The sequence below is a fragment of the Rhinolophus sinicus genome, chromosome 4 (genome assembly GCF_057876585.1).
Source record: "Rhinolophus sinicus isolate RSI-liver-muscle chromosome 4, RSI-T2T, whole genome shotgun sequence".
NCBI classification, from domain to species: domain Eukaryota; kingdom Metazoa; phylum Chordata; class Mammalia; order Chiroptera; family Rhinolophidae; genus Rhinolophus; species Rhinolophus sinicus.
Window position 1 is genome coordinate 50,266,105 of NC_142504.1, and position 23,498 is coordinate 50,289,602.

At 38.0% G+C, this 23,498-nt stretch overlaps 1 protein-coding gene across 1 annotated transcript in view; it reads left to right on the forward strand.

Annotated features, from left to right (window-relative positions):
• PRKAR2B (protein kinase cAMP-dependent type II regulatory subunit beta) overlaps positions 1 to 23,498 on the forward strand; it is a 90,886-nt gene that overhangs the window by 18,825 nt on the left and 48,563 nt on the right. The window contains exon 2 of the mRNA XM_019745385.3: positions 3,625 to 3,660. Within this exon, the coding sequence (XP_019600944.1) occupies positions 3,625 to 3,660 (36 nt within the window). The remainder of the gene's footprint in view (positions 1 to 3,624; positions 3,661 to 23,498) is intronic.

The following is a 23,498-nucleotide window of genomic DNA, read 5'->3' on the forward strand; positions in this document are numbered from 1 at the left end:
AGTGGAATAGGGTTTGGGAACTGAGGGGGTCTGTGGTTAGACAAGCGTGAAGGTCTTCACAGGAACACAGCACTCTCAGGAGGCCCCTGGAATGGCATTTTTGAGAAAGTCAAAGCTATATAAATATTTCTGTATTTTTCCTTGAGGAGTCACTAAGATCTTAGGTTTTATCTCTTTAAAATGTTTAGTATAGTCTTAAATTGTATTTCATGTTTCTCCAGTCAGATAATACATTTCTTATTTTTTTCTATACTTTCTTAGTTTCTAGTGTTGTTTTTTTTCCGTGTGTGTGTGTGTGTGTGTGTGTGTGTGTGTAAATACAGAATATTCACAGAATAGGAAAATCTAAAGGTGGAAACCAAGAGTCTAAGAGAACTTAATTTGAGTTGTCACATTTTAAAACATCATCTGTTAACTTTTTTTGTGAATTTATACTACTGTTCATTTTGTCTGTTTAAAAAATGGTAATATTAACGTTAGCTCACAATAAACATCAATCTCTTACATTTGAATAGGAATTTATAGTTTAGAGGCACTCTCAAAGATGTTTATTTTTTTCTTGACAAAACCCCTCTGAAAGAAGGAGGGCAGGTCTTGCTTTTCATACTTTGTAAGTTGAGAATTTAAGTCAGAGTTACGTGCTTCATCCAAGGTTTCTCAGACGACGCGGGGCCAGCCGTGGAACCTAAGCCTTCTGATTCCAGTGGGTACCCTGCCTTGAGTCCCAGTCTCATCCCCAGTGGAGAACGGTGGCCATGCCCTTCCTCATCTTCCTGCTGCTCCCTTCCATGTACTCGGGTTCCTGAGAGAGAAAACACCAAGCACATCCGCCCAGATGTGCATTGCTTTGATTTCCAATGGGGCTTCCACCCTGAATCTCAACCTTCTTCCCCATTTTGGTAGCTAGACTAAAAAATCTAGATGATGGTTACTGTTTCCTTTTCAGAATTTCGTAGGAAACGTGTGTTTCATCTCTGCGAGTGGGTGTGGAAGGATATGGACTGAGGGGTTGGATTTTTGGTAAGGGTTGTCAAAGCCCAGTATTTCCTTGGCTGCTGCATACCACTTGCCTGGTGCCCTCGTCTTCTTAACTGCCTGTTCCTGTGCCCACTTACTGTTGGGAAATGGAAATCATAGTCATAGAACCTATCTACCCACAATTTAAAAATTTATATAGTTTCTAGCAAAAAATATAAAAGAAAAATAAAGGAAAGTAATAAAGAAAGTGGTAGGTATGTGCATCAGTATGTACACAGGAAGACATAATGTAGAGTCTCCCTCTTACATGTGAAATCACTAAGCTGCAGATGTCGTCTGATTGAGTGTAATGTACTGGCAGCTCAAATACCCCAAGTGGCATTGGCACAGTGACATGAGTTTTTGAAATGATGAACATTTATTAGTAAAATTCCAAATAAAATAAAATACAAAAAGTCCCTACAAAATTTCTTTGATTTGTGTAGTAGTGGTGTTGTGGAAAATTTGATGTAAGTTAAAAACCTGCATAAAATAATCATGTTATATAAAACACCGTTAGGATCCAGGCTCACATGGTTATCAGCTGACTTTTTTGCCAACATGAATGTTCAGTGGGCTATTTGAAAGTAGTGCAGGACAAAAATTGTGGGATTCAGGACATTTTTGTTGTTGTACAGGACTGTCCTGTATGTTTTCTGTCAAGCGCCAAGGATGTCCTCTGAATTATTGTGAAAATTGAAAAAATTGCCCCACAAATTTAGAATATACCTCCTAGATGGCGATGCCACTTGGGTTTGAAAAATCTCTGCCTTTAAACATTTAAAAAAGATGGCAGAAAGCTAAGGGACCCCATGAGAACAAAGACATTCCAACATTTCGGATCAGAGGCTCATAGTGTCATGTCGGTGTCGAGAGAGGTGGGAGGAGAATGTCTGCTCGGGCTTTTTTCCAAGGCTGAGTTGTGTGTTTTGCCTTCATCTTGCCATTACCAGCCTGCACTATCTCCTGCATTCCTGTGATTGAAGCTTTTCGCATCCTTGCAGTTCCCTGTCCTTGTAGTTTTCTGGGGAGGCTAAATTTCTTTAGACTATTGATACCTGAAGGAGATTGAAAAACAAATTGGAAAGTATCCAAGAAAACTGATGGAAGCTTTTCTTTTATGTGGTAAATATTCATACCATACAATTTACCTGATGAAAGATTTTCACATAAATAATTTGTGACTGCAAATATATTGCTAAATTATTTTGGAATATAATTTGGTATATAAAGTAGGAGAATTTTATCCCTCTTGATTAATCTGGAGGACATAATTTTGCTATAAACTATAGTATTTTAATAATTGGATTTGTGAATTATTTTACAAAGTTGATCTTTAAGAACAATGGAAATCAATATGGAGGAAAATATTTGCCTATTGTGTGATTTCAGGAATCAATATTTTTGCTTTCTCTTCTTTACGAGGCAGTATTTTGGTGCTAGATGTGCCTAGGTTCAAATTCTACAACTCTGCCACAGGGTGGTTGTGTGATCTATAGCGAATTAATATCTCTGAGCCTTAATGTTCTACAGTAATGTGGTGATGCTGATATGTAATAGTGTGGTTGCGAGGCCTCAGCGAAAACATCTGAGACTGTTTCCTAGTATGTGTTCCTGTGCCTCCGTATTTTTCATGCAGTACCATAGTGCTTATGACAAATTTGTCTTTTTTTTACTTGAGCTATTTCCATAGTGTAAATAATTTTTATAATTACTGCTCTAAAAATATTGAAGTATTAAAAAGTATTATACAAGTCCATGACATTTTGCCCCTAAAATATACTGTGTAGTATGCGATGTCCTTTCTGTAAATAATATGAACCACAAACTCACCTGCTTCTCTCAAGAAATAAAGTTTTTAAAAACCTCACTTCTTGAGGGAACTGTAAGCAAAACCAAGAAGCAACAGCAGAGCTGAGCTGAATCCGGGGAGTGGGCCCATGGTCAGCTTACCAGCTGTGTGGTGAACTTCCGCCCACCAGCCTGGAATTGCAGCAGTCAGTATACAGATTTGCGTGTCATCGACCTTTGGGTTACACAAAAATTGACAAAACCACAAATCTTAAATCTGAGACTATCAAGGATGTATCATCCTTCGCCTAATAATAATTTCAAAGTATATGAGCATTTTTAGTTTTATTTCCTAATTTTTCATTGTAAAACTGATGCTGCTGAATAGAGTATACATATATTGTGTTTTCTTTCTCTAGTGGTATTTGTTTAGGATAAATCTCCAAAAGGAGAATTATTCTGTTAAAGGGCAAACCTTTTATGGCACTAGATGTAATTGCCAAATTGTTTACAAAAATATTATATAGAATTACACTGTCCCTAGTTAAATAGGTTCAGCTGTCTATAAGTAGGGATTTTTATTTAACATCTTTTGGGGGGACTAACTGATCCCTCCCAAAGGTGAAATAATTTATTTTAATTTATTTGACTACTAACAAATTTAAACAGTTAATTTTCGTGTATTTATGATATTTCCTCTTGATAATTCACTCATATTTCTCATTTAATTTATGGTATCACTTAACTGTTTTTTTTTCAGGACTTTGGATAAATTAGATTTTTACATAATATTATTCTGCTTTTTTTTTTTTTTAGCTCCAGTAATAAACCGATTCACGAGGCGTGCCTCAGGTAAGTCTGACTGTATTATGGATTTTGCTTACTAATAGTGACATTTAAAAAAATGATAGCAGTGTTGGACAAGAAGGTATGAAGAGAATAATTGCTGTAGAGTAATAACTTATTTGTCCATCACTTTCCCAGAAAAACAACTTCTGATATAATCAAGAACTAAAAAATAATTGGAAATATTTTCTGACTGGGTAAACTTAAAATCACACAGAGGCTAATGTACCTTTTTAAATGGAGACTTTTACCCCAATTTGTTTATTGTTACTCTTGATCAGTTATTATCTGTATGGGTACCTGGTTGACCAACCACAGCTTAGAAGCAGTGATTTAGGAGATTGGGTAAAGAACACTCTAGAAACAGTGAGGGATGAGAGTTTTGAATATGGAACAGGAAAACTGAAAATACAGATTCCATAAAAACCTGTCATCATGGGGCCATTTAGAATAAGGAGTAAATTGCTTTCCATTTGTGAAGGCCCCCGTGGTTATTGCTGTCTGAAAGATCCCACGGTAACCTAAAGCATATTCACAGTGATAGACCTTAGCTTAAATTAGGTTCACTAGACTGAGTACTGCCTCTGCTGACTGGTAGGGAGGTACAGGACACAGTTAACAGCGTTTCTGTCCAAAATGGTTTCAGTGAAATGAGTTTGGGCATTGCAGTGGATAAACTATTATTTGGAAACTTCACCCCTGTGGAGTAGCTTCTTCTCTGAACATAGAGGACAAATGAAGTGTTACTTTGTTTGGTTTGAGAAAATTATCTTTCTTTTAAACATAACTAGACTTTTGTTGAAAAACATTTCAAACACATCATCCGTGACGTTTATATAATACAAATGAGTAATTTATTTCATAAAATTACCTTATTTCTACCTGTGCTATATTAAAAGCGTTTTCAGATTGAGTTTTATTTTTAATTTGTCGATGATAGTTGCTGGTACAATTTTCTGTTCTTATGTAGGTATATAAGGAAAAAGAGATTCGGAAAATGTGCTATGTTAGGATGGTATCTACTTTACCCTCAAGCTTTTTGTAATCTCAAGGCACATTTGTTTTAAATCTTGAATACAAGGAGTAGATTGTAATAACTTTTGTGGAATGAGAGGTTACATTCATTTAATAAGTCATAAAACTTCATCCCAGAAAAGAGATATCATGTGTGATGGCAGTCTAGTATAGTATGTATGTAGTCTTTTATGATCAGTGGTGGAAACAAAAGAGGAATAATAAGAGAGAATCAGTAGTACAATGTCTTGTCTTTATGATTTAAAATTCTTTCCATAAAAACATAGTTAAGTATCTTAGAATAAATAATCTCCTTTTCTGTCTCAAACTGTATGACATGAGATTTATTTCTGGGCAAGTTTCATTAGTATTTGTTGCACAATAGACATATATATCATCAATTGATGGGTCAGGGGCGCCAGTATGTAGGTTGTAGGTTGCTTTTGAAACACCATTATTTTAGTTCCCTGCTACTACTAAATCTGTGAGCAGTGTATCTCAGCAAGACTTGGCTTAAAATGTAGAGAAGATGGGATACCAGCAGAGAAATACTCATTAAAGTCAAATGTTGCATTTACTCCTATAATGATAGGCCATGGGAAATGTCAGTGAAAACAACAGGAAGCAATTTGATTCAAAGAAAAATAATAAGATGATATCAAGTTCAAGAATCGTGTTATATATATAGCAATAAACCTTAAAAGGAGTAAAATGTTATCCTAGTAATATAACACGGTGGATGGAAACCATTATGAGAATGAATCTTGACATTGATTATTGGAAGGCAAAAATAACTAATTTATGGAGTATCCCTGATGGATCAGACACTGAGCATTTTACATACACTGTTAAGCATTTTATATATATTTTCATCTTTCAGGCAAAGGGAAATAAAATTGTATTTACTACCCTACCTTAAATAAAAATAACTTTTTTTTTTTTTTTTAAAGGAATGGAGCCTATTTAATCAGCTACCTGTTTATAATTTATATTGACTTTCTTATTTTTTATGAAAGTTTGCCTAAAACTTCTCTGGCAAAGAAGAATATGGAAACAATCTTAAGACATCTAGCTTATGGAGGAAATGCTATAGTTCTCTTTGTTAGTTTAATTTGATGGCTAAAAGTAATTTAGTAATATATATACGAATTTATTTTCAAGTAGCATTTCCTGAAAATAAAAATAAATTTGTGCTTAAAATATAGATATTTGTATTTGATAATTAAAAGTATTTCTTAGGATATTTTATTCTGATGGAATTTTGTTTCAGAAATACCTTTTCTTTTCAGAAATAAACTATAAAACTTTAATATAAGACCTGTATTTGGGGTGGGGGATGGGGTAGTAAGTCAGGTAAAATCAACCAGAAATCTGTAGAAAGTTTTTCTTATTCATCTATTTTTTAATAATTACAACAATAATGCTGTTTGTGTATATTACAACAACAAATATACCATGTATAGTGCTAGGTATTCAATGACTGTTAATTGAATGAAAAAAAGTTATATTTCTAATCTTCTGACTGAGTTTCCCAAATATTTGAGGTTTTTTGGCTTTTGATACTCATACTGCATCTATCAAAAATAAATATTTCACCTTGAATAATTCAGACAAAGCATTTCTCCTTTTTATGCCTTTTTCTTTTGTTATAGTTCATGAGAATGAGAGGAATGTTTATATTAAGAAAGTGTGTAACAGATACATTATTTAGGATCACTTTTACACTTTTAATAATGCTGTTTCTGCTTATCTCTCCTCATGTGTTTTCAGTGGCTGCCCATAAAACTGGCAGTTTTTATTCCTGTAAGTAAAAGGAATCAGTTTCACTCAGTATTTTCAAACTAAATTCTTAGAATCTTGAATTTGTAGAGATTTCAGGGTTTCGTAAGATAGTTTTCCACTTGGTGTAGGAATGAAAGGCGTAGGGCAGAGTATGACTGACAGAAACAAACATAGATGGGCATTGGAAGAACAGGGTCTTGCCTTATAGAGTAGATCGGATAAATTCTACAAAACATGACCAAAACTGTCAGGTAGCTTCTGAAATCCAGATAAAATGTACCTTTGGTATCTTCCTGACAGCACCCCCTCACCTTAATTTCATTACTTATTTATAACATTGTGTACGTTTAAGGTGTACAACCTTTGATGCATTTATATGTTGCAATATGATTACCCATAACCTTATTTTCAAACAGCACCCCATAATCCTATCTTTAAACAAAAGAAAAAGAAATACTGCTTTCATTCTTTTTTAACCCATTCCTACTCCTAGTGATCACTTCTCATCTGTGTCTTTTTAAATACACAAAAATCATACACAATCTATTTTAGAATTTTGATGTATAATAATTAACTTTAAAAGTTTGGGGTTTAATTTCTCTTTATTTTTAAAACTAATTATGAATTTTTATTGTGTTTTCAGTACTTAAACAAATACATACACGTACTCGTATTTAGAAAAACAGCCTTAAATCGGTAATGCTATTAAATAATTACAGCTACTTCACTAAAGTATTTACAGATACAACTTAGAAAAAAGTTTCAATTATGACATATTTAAAGTGTTAAATGAAAATTTAGCAAAGCCTTGTGAGAAAGAGAGATTTTAAATTTATCTTCATTTCTAGAAAAGGATGTGTAAGTATTTGAGTATGACTTCTTTTTAGCTTATGTTCTGAAGCATTATTGATTAATATTTAATTGAGCTAAGGACAACCAATACTTTGGCTCCTAATAAAACATATTCCCTATAGGTAATTGAATCCATTCTTTGAAGGTTGTTTCTTGTTATCATACCGTAGCTTTTGAGGTTTGAATCATTGCTCTCCACCTTCTCCCAAAAAGGTACCTTATCAAAGTATTCTTTCAAGTCACAAAAAGGACAATATTTCAGAGGCTTTCTTCTAAATGAAATATTCTCCATCTTGATAGTTAAAGAACCACAGAAATGGCTGTTTACGCCTTTGTGTAGTACTTGAAACAGGAGTTTGATTCTTTGGAAAAGACATGGCAGGGTAGTTTATCACAATCTTTACTTGGGTTTTATTATTTACTAATAGTGTTTTTCCCTTTTCACTTTCTCATAAAGTCTTTTTTTTAAAAATGTCTTTGTATGGGGAGCTGGATGACTTTGTAGTGTCCTTTTATGACATGTTCCCTTCCTAGTATTTATTTATTTATTTATTAATGTTTCAAAATAGTTTTTTATTTTTCTATTATAGTTGACATACAATATTATATTAGTTTCCGGTGTACAACACAGTGACTAGACATTTATATAATTTACAAAGTGATCACCCTGATAAATCCAGTACCCATTTGACACCATGCATAGATATTACAATACTACTCTATTCCCCATGCTATACCGTACATCTCCATGACTGTCTTGTAACTACCAATTTGTACCTCTTAATCCTCTCTCCCCCTTCACCCATTCCCCCAACCACCCTATCCGGCAACCATCAAAATACTCCCTGTATCTATGGGCTTGTTACTGTTTTGTTTGTTTATTTGTCCTGTTTTCTAGATTCCATTTATAAGTAAAATCATATGATATTTGTCTTTCTCTGTCTGACTTACTCTAGTAAGCATAATAACCTCTAGGTCCATCCATGTTGTTGCAGATGGCAAGATTTCATTCTCTTTTATGGCTAATATTCCATTGTTATATATGTATCACATCTTCCTTATCCATTCCTCCAACAACAGACACCCAGGTGGCCTTCACATCTTGGAGAGTGTAAACAGTGCTGCGATAGATATATGGATGCACACGTCCCCTTAAAGTAGCAGTTTAGGTTTATTCAAATAAATACCCAGAAGTGGGATTACTGGGTCCTTCTTTGTCTCTTGTTATAGCCTTTGTTTTAAAGTCTATTTTGTCTAAGTATTGCTACCCCAGATTTTTTGTTTTTTGTTTCCATTTTCATGAAATATCTTTTTCCATCCCTTTACTTTCAGTCTGTGTGTGTCTTTTCAATCTGAGGTAAGTCTCTTGTAGGCCGCATATGTAAGGGTCTTGTTTTCTTACCCATTCAGCCACCCTGATTTTGATTGGAACACTTAATCCATTTATATTTAAAGTAATTGTGATAGATATGTAGTTATTGCCATTTTATTACTCATATTTTTTATCTTTTTACTTTATCTTCTTTTTAAAGAAGTCCCTTTAACATTTCTGGTAATAATCGTTTGGTGATGATGAACTCCTTTGTTGGCTTTTTCTTGTTTGGGAAGTTCTTTACCTGTCCTTCAATTCTAAATGATAACTTTACTGAGTGAAGTGATCTTGGTTGTAGGTCCTGGCTTTTCATCACTTTGAATATTTCATGCCACTCTCTTCTGGCCTGCAAAGTTTCTGTTGAGAAATCAGCTGACAGTTTTATGGGAGCTCCCTTGTAGGTAACTAACTGCTTTTCTCATGCTGCTTTTAAGATTCTATGTTTTTATTTTTTTGCATTTTAATTATGATGTGTCTTGGAGTGGGCCTCGTTGGATTCATCTTGTTTTGGGACATTCCACGCTTCTTGGGATTGTATGTCTATTTCCTTTGCCAGGTTAGGGAAGTTTTCCATTATTATTTCTTCAAATAGGTTTTCAATTTCTTGCTCTCTCTCTTCACTTTTTGGTCCCCCTATGATGCAAATGTTGGTACGCTTGATGTTGTCACAGAGACCCCTTATACTATCTTTTTTTGGGGGGCGGGGGGTGTTTTTCCCTCTGTTCTGACTAGGTGTTTTCTGCTCCATTGTCTTCCAAATTGCTGACTCAATATTCTACTTCATCAAGCTATTGTTGATTCTCTAATGTATTCTTCATTTCAGTTATTGTATTCTTTAATTCTGACTGGTTATTTTTTATGTTTTGTATCTTCATTTTTCTGTTTCCTATCTTTGTTGAAGTTCTCACTGAGACATTGAGCATCCTTATAACCAGTGTTTGGAACTCTGCATCTGGTAGATTGTTTGTCTTTATTTTGTTTAGTTCTTTTTCCTGAGCTTTGTTCTTTTCTTTCATTTGGGACATGTTTCTTTGTCTCCCCATTTTGGCAGCCTCCCTGTGTTTTTCTATGTATTAGGTAGGGCTGCTATGCCTCTGGTGTTAATAGAGTAGCCTTACATAGTATGTGTCCTGTGGGGCCCAGTGGCACAATCTCCCTGGTCACCTGAGCCGAGTGCTCCAGGTGTGTCCCTTGTGTTCTTTGCCCTCCTATTGTAGTTGAAGCTTGGTTGCTATTTGCATGTCAGTGAGAGGGATTGACCCTCAGGCTGATTGGTTGTAAGCACTGGCCATGACTACAGTGGAGGAATGGTTGTGCAGGGGCTGACCCTACAGATCAGGATTTGCATTAGCGGGGCTCTGATGCCAGTCCAGTCTTCCTTTTGGGTGTGTCCTTTGTAGAGGTGGTTGGGTGGTGCTCTTGTGTGGTCTGAAGCTGACCACTGGGTATTTTGGTTCTGGGGCCTCTTGGGAGGGGCTCTTTTGAAAGCCCAGGTCAGCTGCTGCCTGTGCCCTGCCGGAGGCCACTTGGGATGAGCTACAAAGTGATCTGAGATGGTTGCCTCATGTGCTGGGCTTGGAGGTGACTGGGAAAGGCTAAGCTGTGGACTAAGGCTGGCTGCTGCTAGTGCTGGGCTTGGGACTGCTTAGCAAGAGGTACGGAATACACTGAGGCCAGATGCTACTTGTTTGGGATTTGTGAACCTTTGGGAGATTTTAGGAATGTCTGCAGTATGAGCTAAGACAGACTATTTGTATGGAAAAGCCACTTGAAGCAGCTTGAGTGGACCTGCAAGTTGGGTGGGATGGGTTCTCAGAGAATCACCAGGGCAGGACAAACAAACGGTGGTAGCTAGGTTGATAGAGACTTACATATGGTGGCCGCCTAGTTCTGCACACTGGGAGCGGGGGAGGGCTCAACTAAGCAACAATGTCTTCTTGCAGCACTCTGGGAGAAAGCTGCCCCTTCAGCCCTTGTCTTGGAGCCAGACAATTCAGTTCCTCCCCACATTCCCTGGTGTCTTTTGAGCTGCTGCCCCAGTGCTGGAGCTCAGAGTCTGTGAGCACATCAGCGAGTATGTCCTTGTGTGGGCCCTTTAAGAGGATCGCTTGGGACTCCTGCTGCCCGCTGGGTCAAACAGCCACAGTGTCCGCTGGTTGTCACAGCCAGAAGTTATGGGGACTTCTCTTCCCAGCACTGGAGCCCTGGGCTGTGGAGCCTGGTGGGGGGCTGGGACCCCTCGGTCCTCAGGGGGACCTTTGCAGCACAGATATCCCTCCCGATTTTTAACCGCTGCGTGTGAGTGTGGGTCCAGCCCCTTCCTCTTCCACCCCTTGTACCGGTCTCAGTGTGACTTCTGTATGTCCTTAGTTACAGGAATTCTATTCAGCTATACTTCAGGTGATTCTCAATGATGGTTGTTCTGTAGTTTCATTGTAATTTTGATGTGTTCATGAGAGGAGGCAAGCACAGCACTTACCTACACCACCATCTTGAATGGAATTTGGGGCTTAATTTTTTGTAAAGCTTATTATGAGCTTTCTGTTTGGGAAGATTATTCTTTTTGGTGGAAAAATGAAAATAAACCATTTACTTTTGTAATTATTAAAAATTAGCTGTAGGGGCCAGCCCGGTGGCTCAGGCAGTTAGAGCTCCAAGCTCCTAACTCCGAAGGCTGCCGATTTGATTCCCACATGGGCCAGTGGGCTCTCAACCACAAGGTTGCCAGTTCAACTCCTTGAATCTGGCAAGGGATGGTGGGCAGCGCCCCCTGCAACTAAAATTGAACACGGCACCTTGAGCTGAGCTGCTGCTGAGCTCCCGGATGGCTCAGTTGGTTGGAGTGCATCCTCTCAACCACAAGGTTGCAGGTTTGACTTCCGCAAGGGATGGTGGGCTGTGCCCCCTGCAACTAGAAAAACGGCAACTGGGCTGGAGCTGAGCTGCGCCCCCCACAACTAAGACCGAAAGGACAACAACTTGAAGCTGAACAGCACCCTCCACAACTAAGATTGAAAGGACAACAACTTGACTTGGAAAAAAAGGCCTGGAAGTACACACTGTTCCCCAATAGAGTCCTGTTCCCCTTCCCCAATAATAAAAAAAAAAATCTTAAAAAAAAAAAATTAGATGTAGTGGTAGATATAGTAGCTTAATAAAATTTTGAAGAGTAAAACTTTAAGCAAACAACAATCTTGTTGCTTCATTGTTCATCTAGTATACTTTGTGGGAAGACCCTAGGATTTGGAGTTATACAGACTTGAGTTCAAACCAGCCATTTACTATGTGAATTTGAATATAAATGATTTACCTCATTGAGTTTTATTTACTTTCATTTTTTTTTCAGTTTGGGATCAGAAGAGCTATATTCATACTTATTGTGATGGTTAAATTAGATGGTTTTTATAAAGGAGAGTGGCTAGGCTCTCAGAAATGTTAGTGGTCAGCCCTCTCTTTTGAATACAGTTTAAGACAAAATAATAAAATCCTCAGCTCAGTGCTTTAGTATGTCATAAAAAAGCCTTAGAGAGTCATAACACTATTTGATAGTCATCGTTTAATATGTGCATCTGTTTTTATTATTTGCACTTTATGATTTTTAGAAAGATTATAATAGTGTTCTTCTGTAGTTTTGTTTTTCCCTGAATTGAAAAACCAAAAAAGAAAAGACATGTCCCGAAAAATTTCATTCTTCTTGAGCAAATGCCTTGACGCATCAGATAAGACTTCTTCGTAAATTTTTTTAACCCCAGGATTTTATTTTGAAAAAAGTCAAGCTTATAGAAAAGTTTGAACAATAATTCAGTGAACACCTTTATCTAGATTTCCCAATTGTTGAGATTTTTCCACATTTGCACACTCTTCCTTCCGTCCTTACACATGCACATGCACAGACTTTTTTTTTTTCTTCACTGAACCTTTTAGGAATCCTGAATACTTCTCGGATATCTCCTAAGAACAAGGAGATTCTTCTACACTATAAAACACTCAAAAAACTTAACCTTGATACAATGCTATTATCTAATATACAGTTTAGAACCCTATTTCCTCAGTTGTCTTGATATATCCTCTCTTCCTCTCTCTCTTTTAAATTCAAGCTCATTCAAGTATTTTATATTGCATTTAATTGTCATGACTGCTTTTCTTGTCTTTCATAAATTGAGTCCCTGAAATCTGGTTTTTGAGCGTTCTGAAGGTTATTCGTAACAATGAAACAGTTCCCTGTATGGCCTGTTAGGAATTCTTAGATTGCACGGGCACATCCAACTGTCGGTCACTGTGCCCCCCTGATGTCTGTGAAACCTTTGCATTGACATTTAGTATTGCTTTGACGGACCGCTGTTGAGCATTACTTGTTCTAATACATAATTATGTCTTAAATACAAGTGAAAATCAAACTCCAAATTTTGAGCTTGCTAATTTTCTTTTCTCATGTAGATAATTAGCCACTCTTCAATTTTTAGCTATAACATGAGCATTGCATTTTATAATATATTTTTAGCAGAGCTAAAATTTTATAATTTTTTCTAAACTTGCATTTAGAATAATTCAGAGGCAAAATTAAGTCTTTAAATCTCACACACCTACTGTGTAAAATGACATATTAAAAACTCAGTGAAGTCACCTCAAACAGAAAACAATTAGTCCCCAAGAAAGTAGTGAAATAGAAGAAGTTCAGATATTGTCTTGAATCCAATTCAGGGAACATATGCTTCCTTGATTCAGGGAACATATGCTTCCTTTTGTTTTGTTTTGAAAATATTTTGTAGCCATGGTGTTCGTTGTTTTTATTCTAAAGTTATTTGATGAGCTCTTTTAACCCCTCGATGATTTTTTTCCCCAGAGGTCATTCTCATATTGTCAGACTAATTTGCTGGTATGAATACATTTACATTTATATTTAGTTTTGTAATGAGCATTTTGGAAGCTCATTTCAAGCTTGGTAATTACCAAACTAGGTAGATAATGCACACTGGAAGAATACTATGCTAATTAGTTTACGAATTCATTCAGCAAACATTTACTGAGTCCCTACTGTGTGCCACATACAATGCTAGGGATGCAAGAAGAGTTCAATATGGCCTCGTGGAGTTCATAGTCTGGCAGGGAAGCTGGCTGTGACTCAGTGTGGTAAATACCACACTACCCACAAAGGGAAAAGGAAAAAATAAATGTATAGTTCTTCCAGGGCGAGGCTCACAGATAGGGTGCCATTTAGCTGGTCTTTAAGGCTCAGAACATGGGTGTGAACAACAAAATCAAGGGAACATTTGTGCCTTATCACTAGTAACGGGTTGTTTTTATTGTAAGAAGTCCTTTCTCATAGTCTGCTCTGCACTTTGCCTCTGTCACCAAGCACCTGTGGCATGGCTGGAGTAGCAGATGGGGCTAAGGCCAGGAGTTACTTCTGCATTTATCTTACCATTGTTGCTCTCTCACAGTGTGTGTGTGGGGGGGGGAAGGGGGGACAGTTTGGACTCAGGATTCAGATAGACCTGGGTTGGAGTACTGGCTCTGTTACTTACATGTCCACTTATGAAATGTGTGTGTGTGTGTGTGTGTGTGTGTGTGTGTGTGATTACTCAACTTTCTAATGCTCAATTTCTCCACATAGAAAATGGGGATAATACTTATCTCACAAGATCATTGTAATGATTAAACAGCAGATAATCCATGAAAAACTCTAACACTTAACACAGTCTTCTCTTCAGTTTGGTTTCACAGGATCAGCCTGTTGTCCAGATGTGTCTCCTGGATAGGCAGGGGCATTCAGGAGCCTGGACTGCGTGGGCCAGGAATAGCTTGTGGACTGCACAGCTTGACATGGAGAGTTCATTAGAAAGATGATACCCAGGGTGAGGCTGAAATCAAGAGTCAGACGGTTCAACTGAGGCAACAGGATGAAACTAGATGTGCCAGCACTGGGCAAGGGAGGTGAGAAGAAAGGGTAGAGGGTGGACCTAGAGAGTTCTCTGAGATGCCAGAGCACAGTCCCCAGAGCTTTTGTCCAGGCATTTCCCTCAGCTGAAGTGGAAGTGGCTTCAACCACTCCATGCACCTTTTCTCTCTGGGCCCAGGCTGATGTGAAAACGGATTCTCCCCTGTGAACAGTTACAAAGCAAAGCAAGTGAGCACAGCAGGCGCTGCTACCACCTGGTCCATCTCTTCCTGCATCCTCTGCAAGTGCCCATTTACTACCACTTAAGCACGCTGTGTTCTGGACGCCTTGGCCTGCTGTGGGAATTAGAGCCCAGTGTAATCTGTGGAAAGTGTTGCGTCTGGTTTTTTTTTTGTTAGGCCCAGGAATGCTGATAAACTATCTCAAGGTCAGTGAGAAATTCATTTATCTCTTGAATTTAACTGCATTTTCTCCAGAGTTCTCTTGGAGCCCTCCAGTGAAGTGAGGAAGGAATGCACTAGTAAAAACATGATTACCGGTGCAGGGCAGGGCAGGGTGAGTGGGTGTCTCCTTCTCCTGTAGTGTCCTCAGGTTCTTCACACCAGCAGGTTGGGAGGGACTTGGGAGGTGGCACGAGAAGCCTGTGTAGCCCACCGTGCCCTCGTGTGTCCTGGTAATTGAACCCTGCCTGGAAAACAGACGTGAGTAGACAGAATGGACATTTGAACTCGTTGCAACCATTCTGTAATTATGATCAGAGTAGGTCACTACGCCACAGACTGTCTGTGAAGGACCAGCCCCCCACAATCCATTGCAGACCAGTACTTTTGTAAAATATAATAAAATTGCCACGGCAGTATCAAATAGTTATAATAGTTTCTGAACACTCCCACTCTGTACTTATCCATGTGGACCAGTGTGGTTTAGGTGACATGACCTTGGAGTGCTCTGTATGAGATAGGAAAGTTCTCATAAGAAGCTTTCATAAGGGAAAGTCACATTTATCTAAAAGAACTGACTATTAAAACAAAGCCACAAACCTTATTTTACTACCTTGGCATTTTGCAAGAACAGACTGCAGTGAAAATGGTGCCCCTCAGAGTGGTGGAATGGTGCTCTGCGGCATCCCCGCCCCGCATCCACGACACACACGGCTACTTCTGCTGCCGGCGTGTGCCGGTGCCTATTCGGAATATTCCACAGCCTTTCTTTGTCTAGCCTTGCTGCAATGCACCCCCTAAACCACGGTCCCTACCCCTCAGCATTCTTTCTTTCTTTCTGGATGCCATCTGTATATAGAGTACGTACTCATGCTGCTATTACTGTTACACATCATTTGATGTTGTAGTTTGTTCACGTGTCTTCCTCTACTGAACTGTGAGCATCATAATTGATGAACTGAGAGAAAAGGGTATGAAGTCAAAGAAAAAACAAAATGCAGAAATAGAGGAGTACTAAAAGGATGGCAGGAGTTGGCCAGATGTGTATAGTGAGGCTTAAGATTCCTGAAGTAAGGACCAGCCATGTGTGTAGTTAGAGTGAAACTGCTAAAGTGGATGTTGGATGAAGTTTTTACTGGCGCCAAGGAAGCAAAAACAATTTGAGGTTGGGCTTGGACATCGAAGTCTTCTGTGATGATGGCAAAACTGGAGTGGAAAGGAAACTGAGCCAGCTCTCAGGCGGGAGGGGTCCTGAATGCTGGGAATCTCAGGAGCATGGGCGTTTGCATGGCAGTTCCAACTAGTGGTCTAGAAGCCAGTGGGGCAGCCTGGAGAGTCCCTCGGATCCCACCATGTGCAGGGAGTGGCTCCTAAGAGAAGTAGTGTTCTTGGAGAAGAACCGGGTTTCAGCTGAGGCAGAGCCATGTCAGAAATGTATTAGATCACCGGAGGGTGAAAGTGCTGGAGAGGAGGAATCCCCCAGTCAGCAGTTCGGTAGAGCAAATATGTATTGAGCAGTTCCCATTGCCAGGCGCTGTGCTCAGCCCTGGGTACTGGGGCAGCAAACGCTCCCTGCCCTCGAGACACTTCCCGTCTCAGGGGTAAGGTGAAAGGAGTGTGGCTAGATGATGGGGAAAGGCGTTGTCCAGAGTGTCTGGCGTGTGGAGGATCGCGGATGACAGATCGCAGAAGGCGTGGTTGGATCAGGGGTCTTTAGCCTCCACCTGTTCACAGCAGCGCTTGTTTTACTCAGCTTTCTCTGAGGTAACTGTCGGGTTCCCAGTGAGGCATTTTAACCTCCTGAGGTTTACCTTGCGTACAAAGGCAGTGTAGTGTAGAAGTGAAGAGCTTGGATTTGGACCATGCTTTCATTTATTGATTAAATATTCAAGAGGGACTACAGTGTGTTTGGCATTGGGCTGGGCCTGAGGCAAACAGACATTGTTTAGGATCTTAGTTGCCTCTTTTATTAGCTCTGTGACCTGGGGCAACTTACTCAAACCTTCTGTAAACACCTGTAAAACCCGGTCTTCTGTAAAACCCGGTTGTTGTAATTTTTTGAAAGCACAGAGCCTGACACACAGTGTGTGCTAAATAAACATTTACATATCATTAGGCTCACGTTGTCAAATTTTACTCTAAAAAAATGCCGCAATATTAGTACCTCTGTAATCTCCTATAATTTCCCACTTAATTTTAGTTGGCCAAAGTATGTAATCTATGTATCTCTTACAGCTAATCCCCTTACCTCAAATTTGGATTGATTTAACATTGCATGTAGATTTGTGGAAGATGGTTTGAGGGCAGTTCTTGAAATTAGAATAATGAAAAGGCTTATAGATCCAGAATTATGTTTTTATTAAAAAGTAAACATTCATGTTGTATCACGTAGGCAATTACATTAGAAGTTAAATGAAATTAAAAATTTTCTTTAACTCTTTTAGAAGGGAGACTTGATATTAAACCATATAGTTGGTGAGACTGAAGTCCCTTGGATGGTTGTTGTAACCTTCAGGAGAGAGTCACACTGTCTCATCCCGGACAGAGATCATTACATATTTTAAAGGCAGCCTATGATTCCTGTTAAAAGATAAACTGAGGAATAGCAAACATTTTAAGAGTTTATTTGAGCAAAAATTGATTTGAATTGGGCAGCATCCAATCTAATAGCTAGAAAGGAGCTCTGAGGAGCTGTACAAAATAAAAGATTTATAGGCAGAAGAGAGTGGGAACAAGGAAATTGTACTAGACAAAAAAGTGAGTTGGTTATTGGAAGGTTACTTTCTTTTAGGGGATGGCAGAGGTGTGCAAGCAGGTTGCTCCACTAGTGTTGATCAGGCGATTCCTGATTGGCCGATTGTCGTGAGCAGGACGTGGCTATGAAAGCGGCAATCTCACACATGTTTATGTCTTTCCACAAGATCAGACTTTATTAGAATAAAGCCATGAATCTAGCCCTACTGACTCGGTTTACCACGGGCATTGACCAAGGCTCTGGCCAGAGGATAGTCTTCAATAGAGGGAGAACGATTTCACACAAGAGGGTCACACAGGTTTCCAAGCAGTAGGGTTAGTGTCATGCAGGGTGCCAGGTGGGGTCTCAGCTCCTGCTCCCCACATAAGAACGCAGAATATGGTGAGGCCAAAAAGGAAGACCCGGGGAGCCATAGATAGGGGAGTCATCCACTATATTCTCGCTGGTGGCATCTGCCTCTCTGCAGTCCACAATCCACAATCCGCCCTTGCTATCCCCATTTTCTGCTAACGTAGCCACAGCAGTTATATTAGTGGCCAGTGGCTCACCGGTCACAGCTGACGCCCAACTAGTTAGTCACAGCTGATGGCCATCTAATCACAGCCATTTACTACCCGAGCCAGCACCTTTCCATGTGAGGCCAAGAGCCTGGAAACTGCACTCCTGGCTCTGTCCCCACAATTAGGCAAGGTCAACAGTCTTACACAAGAAGGATGGGAGAGTCCGGTGTTCCATGAGAGTCCCTTCCCCGCTGGGGTGCATAGGGTTGGGCGTCAGGCGGGGCTGGTGAGACAGTCAGGACACGCCAGGCTTCAAGCGCCTCGTCTGGGACGAGTGCAGATGCAGCTGTCAGCTCCTCAGCTGAGGCCTGAGCGAGGAGCCCGCAGAGAGCTCTGATCTTATGCTTGAGACTGGGTGAGATGCCCCCATCTGCAGTCCCATAAAGCTCATCTGCAGTCCGGTAAAGCCGTCCAGATGGTCACACTCCACCCTGCGCCTGGAGTTAGGGCGTTCACTGGGTACGCCTTTCCCGTGATGCTCTGGCACAACTGTCACTGTGTGATTGACAGAGCTATCAGTATTATTAGAGTCCATTCTGTGTTCATAATTAATGCTCTGTACACTGGTGTAAGATTCCATTTCTGGGAGAGCTGAAACTAATTATGTCTTGGTTTGGTGAGGTGCGTCTTAGCAAAAGAAATTTCATTCTGGGTCTGTAGTCTTGTTTTGAAAAGTCCCAAGTGTTTTCCATGAATTTTTAATTTCCAAAGTTTTTTTCTCTTGCTTTTGTCGAAGAATATATTTCTCTAACAATGAAAGTAGCTCAAAAGTTTGAATAAGGATCTGTTATGTAGGTTATAAACCTTAGCCTAAATTGTCAAAGCAGCTGATGATGATGACGACACTAAAATGGACGCAGGGTGGACTGTGTGCCAGGAACCATTTCTCAACTTTATTTTCCCTTGATAATCCATGTGAGTCACTACTACCATATTTGAAGGAAATTTTCCTATTATTGCCATTTTACAGGTGTGGAAACTGAGACACAAGAGTTTAACATGCCCGAGGTCATGTTCTTTTTTTTAAAAAATATTATTTATTTTTAAAAATTGAGTCAAACTAATTTTTAATTGTTTCATTAAATGGGAGTTGCAGGCTGGTAGAACTATAAAAATCTTGGGAACTTCAGAGCCAAGTCATGCAGTTGTTGGTGAGGATATTGCAGGATTCTAAATCAAATAATGATACCTATTTTCATCCTGAATTATGAAATTATGTTAATATTTTATATACTAAGTTCTAACAAAGTAGAGAAAAAGCAATTGTTTATAGTAATTTCTAGTACCAGCATTGTTTTTCTATACATACTCTTAAACAGATGAAGCATTTAAATTGTTGTCATTTAGTAACACCCAAGGTATTTTCTACATTTTAATCAATTTATCATTCAAATTTTCTGTGCCCAAACTTGTAAAATAATTTACATTCTAATGCTTTTAGCAGTCAATTTGAGTGATTCAGAGCTCCTCTTCCCCCCCCTTCCCTCCCCTACCCCCTTCTCCTTTCATTCATCCCCCTCTCCTTCCCCCTCATTTCCCTCCTTCCCCTCCTCTCACTCCTTCTTTTTGGTATCAGAAAAGATTTATTAGAAAATTTTGACCCTGAACTAGTGTGGGACGTGACACAGCACCACTGTTCATTAAATTAAAACCTATCGGAGGAAATGCACTTGTTTCCAAAGTGGTCTTTTTACAAAACATATAAAAAGCAGTTCTGGTATGAACTGTGCTCTGCCTCTTCCCGTTGACATCCCAATTCAGATTAATTTTGATCTAAATTTAAGTGTAATCCCCTTCCCTTTACAGCTAGAAATCTGAAAATACTGTATTGCCACCCAAGTTAATGGATGAGTACCTAGAAATACGTAAACCATAATGCTATTTGTTTATACCTGGAATTAACTACATTTCTAGAAATGATTTGCTTGCAGTTTAGTCGGGTTTATTATTTTTCTTTGTTTCTCCCTGGAGAGGGAGGGAAAAAACTTTAATATTGAGAAAAATTAATTTAGATAGTAATGACTACCATCCTTAAAAGGCACGAATTAGAACATATAAGACTTTCCTATGTATGAAAAGTTTTATTTCAGTTTTATAAAACTACATTGTATATTATTTTAAAAGCCATGAAGTACATAGATACAAACTTAATAGACATGAAAATATAAGGCAGAATCAAAATCTAATTTCCCTATTCTGTTTCTTACTCCATAGTTTGGGTGGAACAATGGCTGCTTGTTACAGGAGTATATATTGACTAGTATATCTCACAAATGATAAATGCCTCTTGTTGGGGTCAGTACTTTAACCAACGGTTTCTAGCTAGATAATTCCTAGCTCTGATTCTAATTATTCACCTAAAATGGGATAGCACACTCAATGATGTTCTCTGAAATACACCTAAACAAACAAATATACCTAAATTCAGAGCTTGATTCTATGTTAAAAATGTGTTTCGATTTGTACTAAAATAATAATTGGCATGTGTTAGATGTACCTTCAGAACACAACTAATAATTAATGTTATGATCAAGGAGATTTCTAGGAATATAAAGATAGTTCAATATTAGAAAATCTATTAATACAACTTATATCATTGTGTTAAAGAGAAGAATCAAATGATCAGATAGATGCTGTGAAAGCATTTGACGAATTCTAGTCTTAATTTTTCAAGAATCTTAGTAGTATTAGTAATGCTACTAGCAAACATGTACGAGTATTATAGTCTTACTATAGGGAAATTAATTCATCTGTTAAGGCTGTGGTGTTATATCTTTTGGCCATCTGTATGTTCTCTTTGGAGAAATGTCTGTTCAGGTCCTCTGCCCATTTTTTAATCAGATTGGCTTTTTTTTTTTTTTTTTTTGGTATTAAGTGTGAGTTTTTTATACATTTTGGATATTATCATTGGCAAATATCTTCTCCCATTTGGTAGGATGTCTTTGAGTTTTGTGGGTGGTTTCCTTTGCTGTGCAAAAACTTTTTAGTTTGATGTAGTCTCGTTTATTTTTTCTTTTGTTTCCCGTGCCCAAGGATACTTATCCAAAAATAAATAATAGTAATAATAATAATAATAATAATAAAATACTATTAAGAGCAATGTCAGAGAGTTTACTGCCTTTGCTTTCTTATAGGAGTTTTATGGTTTTGGGTCTCACATTTACTTCTGTAGTCCACTTTGAGTTTATTCTTGTATGTGGTGTAAAAAGGTGGTCCAGTTTCATTTTTTTGTCTAGTTTTCCCAACACCATTTATTGAATAGACTATCTTTACCCCATTGTATATTCTTGCCTCCTTTGTCATAGATTAATGGACCATATAAGCATGGATTTATTTCTGGGCTCTCTGTTCTGTTCTGTTGATCCATGTGTCTGTTTTTATGCCCTGCTGTTTTAATTACTATGGCCTTATAGTATAGTTGGATACCAGGTAGCATGATACCTCCAACTTTATTCTTCTTTCTCAAGATTGCTGTGGCTGTTCAGGGTCTTTTATGGTTCCGTATAAATTTTAGGATTATTTTTTCTAGTTTTTTGAAAAATACCATTGGTATTTTAATAGGGATTGCATGAATCTATAGATTGCTTTGGGTAGTATGGACATTTTAATGATGTTAATTCTTCCTATCCATGAGCATGGTATATGCTTCCATTTATTTGTATCTTCTTCAGTGTCTTATAATTTTCTGAATACAGGTCTTTTACCTCGTTGGTTAAATATATTCCTAGGTATTTTATTATATTTTTTGATGCAGTTGTAAATGGGATTGTTTTCCTAATTATTCTTTCTGATAGTTTGTTATTGGTGTATAAAAATCTAACCAGTTTCTGAATATTAATTTTATATCCTGCTATTTTACTGAATTCATTTATCTGTTCTAATTGTTTTTTGGTGGAATCTTTAGGGTTCTCTATGTTTAGTATTGTCATCTGCAAATAATAAGTTTTACTTCTTCCTTTCCTTAATTCATTGTATTCCTAAAGCAGTTCTACACAACAACTATTATTAATGTCCTAATGTTACAGGTAAGGAAATTGATACACAAAGAGTTTTACCTTGCCCAAGGTAACAGCAACAGAATGACAGAGACAAGATGCAAATTCACACATTCTGTCTTCAGAGCCTGGGCTCTTTTAAATACTCCAATCTACCAACAAAGATGGAACTACTTTCATTCAACACATACTTATTGAGTGCCTACAGTGTACTGGAAATTATTAATTGTTGTAGATCTGGGGCAGCGCCATGGTAAACAAGACACACACGCTCATTTCTGTGTCATGAGGTGTACATTCTTTTGGAAACAGAAAATAGAAATACAAGTTCATAGTTTATGAAGGTTCTTCATTATGATGAATGTTTTTTGCCTTTTCCTCATTTATTTGGCTGGTTTATGAATTCCCTTTCTTCACTCTTGGTGATATGCTGTGTTTTTATGTAGACCCGGGAGACTAGACAGTGTAAGGAGAAATTCTTATTCTTTGGCATCTGAAGACCTGGGTGAGAATGACAGCGCTCCATCATGAGCTAGCTGTGTGTGAACGCTGAGCTTTAGTGTCTTCATTTACAAGGCATTGAGTGCCCGACCTCCTGAGGTGGTTGTTAGGATTAAATGAACATAGGCTCCTAGCATGGTGCTTGGCATAGAAAAGGCTAAATTACTATTGGTTTCCTCTTTTCTATACATTTACATTTTCTAATCGTAATAATTTTCAGCAAACGATGTAAATGTAGGTAGAGGGACTGCATTGAGTTCCCTATAAATGATGTTTTTTTCTCACCAGAATGCCGTATGTTTTCTAACTCAGATAATTTTTGTTTGAAATTATCATTTAGGAAAATGTTGAAGAAAGTTGATATTTCCAGGATAACTGAAAATTATCATTTTGAAAGAGTAAAGTACAAAAAATGCATAACTATTTTCTCAATTTCCTTGAATGACATTGGTATGTATTACATTACTGTGCTAGAATTCATTTCTGTATTTTGTACCATAAATATCATTCATGTCATTTTGGTATTTTAAAATGATGTTGCTTCTTATTTGCTTATACTTATCAAATACACATTTGTTTCATTGGAAATACATTTTTTTGATATTAGTAACTGAGTATAATGTGATAATTAGATTTTATTGTACTATAGTAAATTCTTGATAGAAACCATTTCT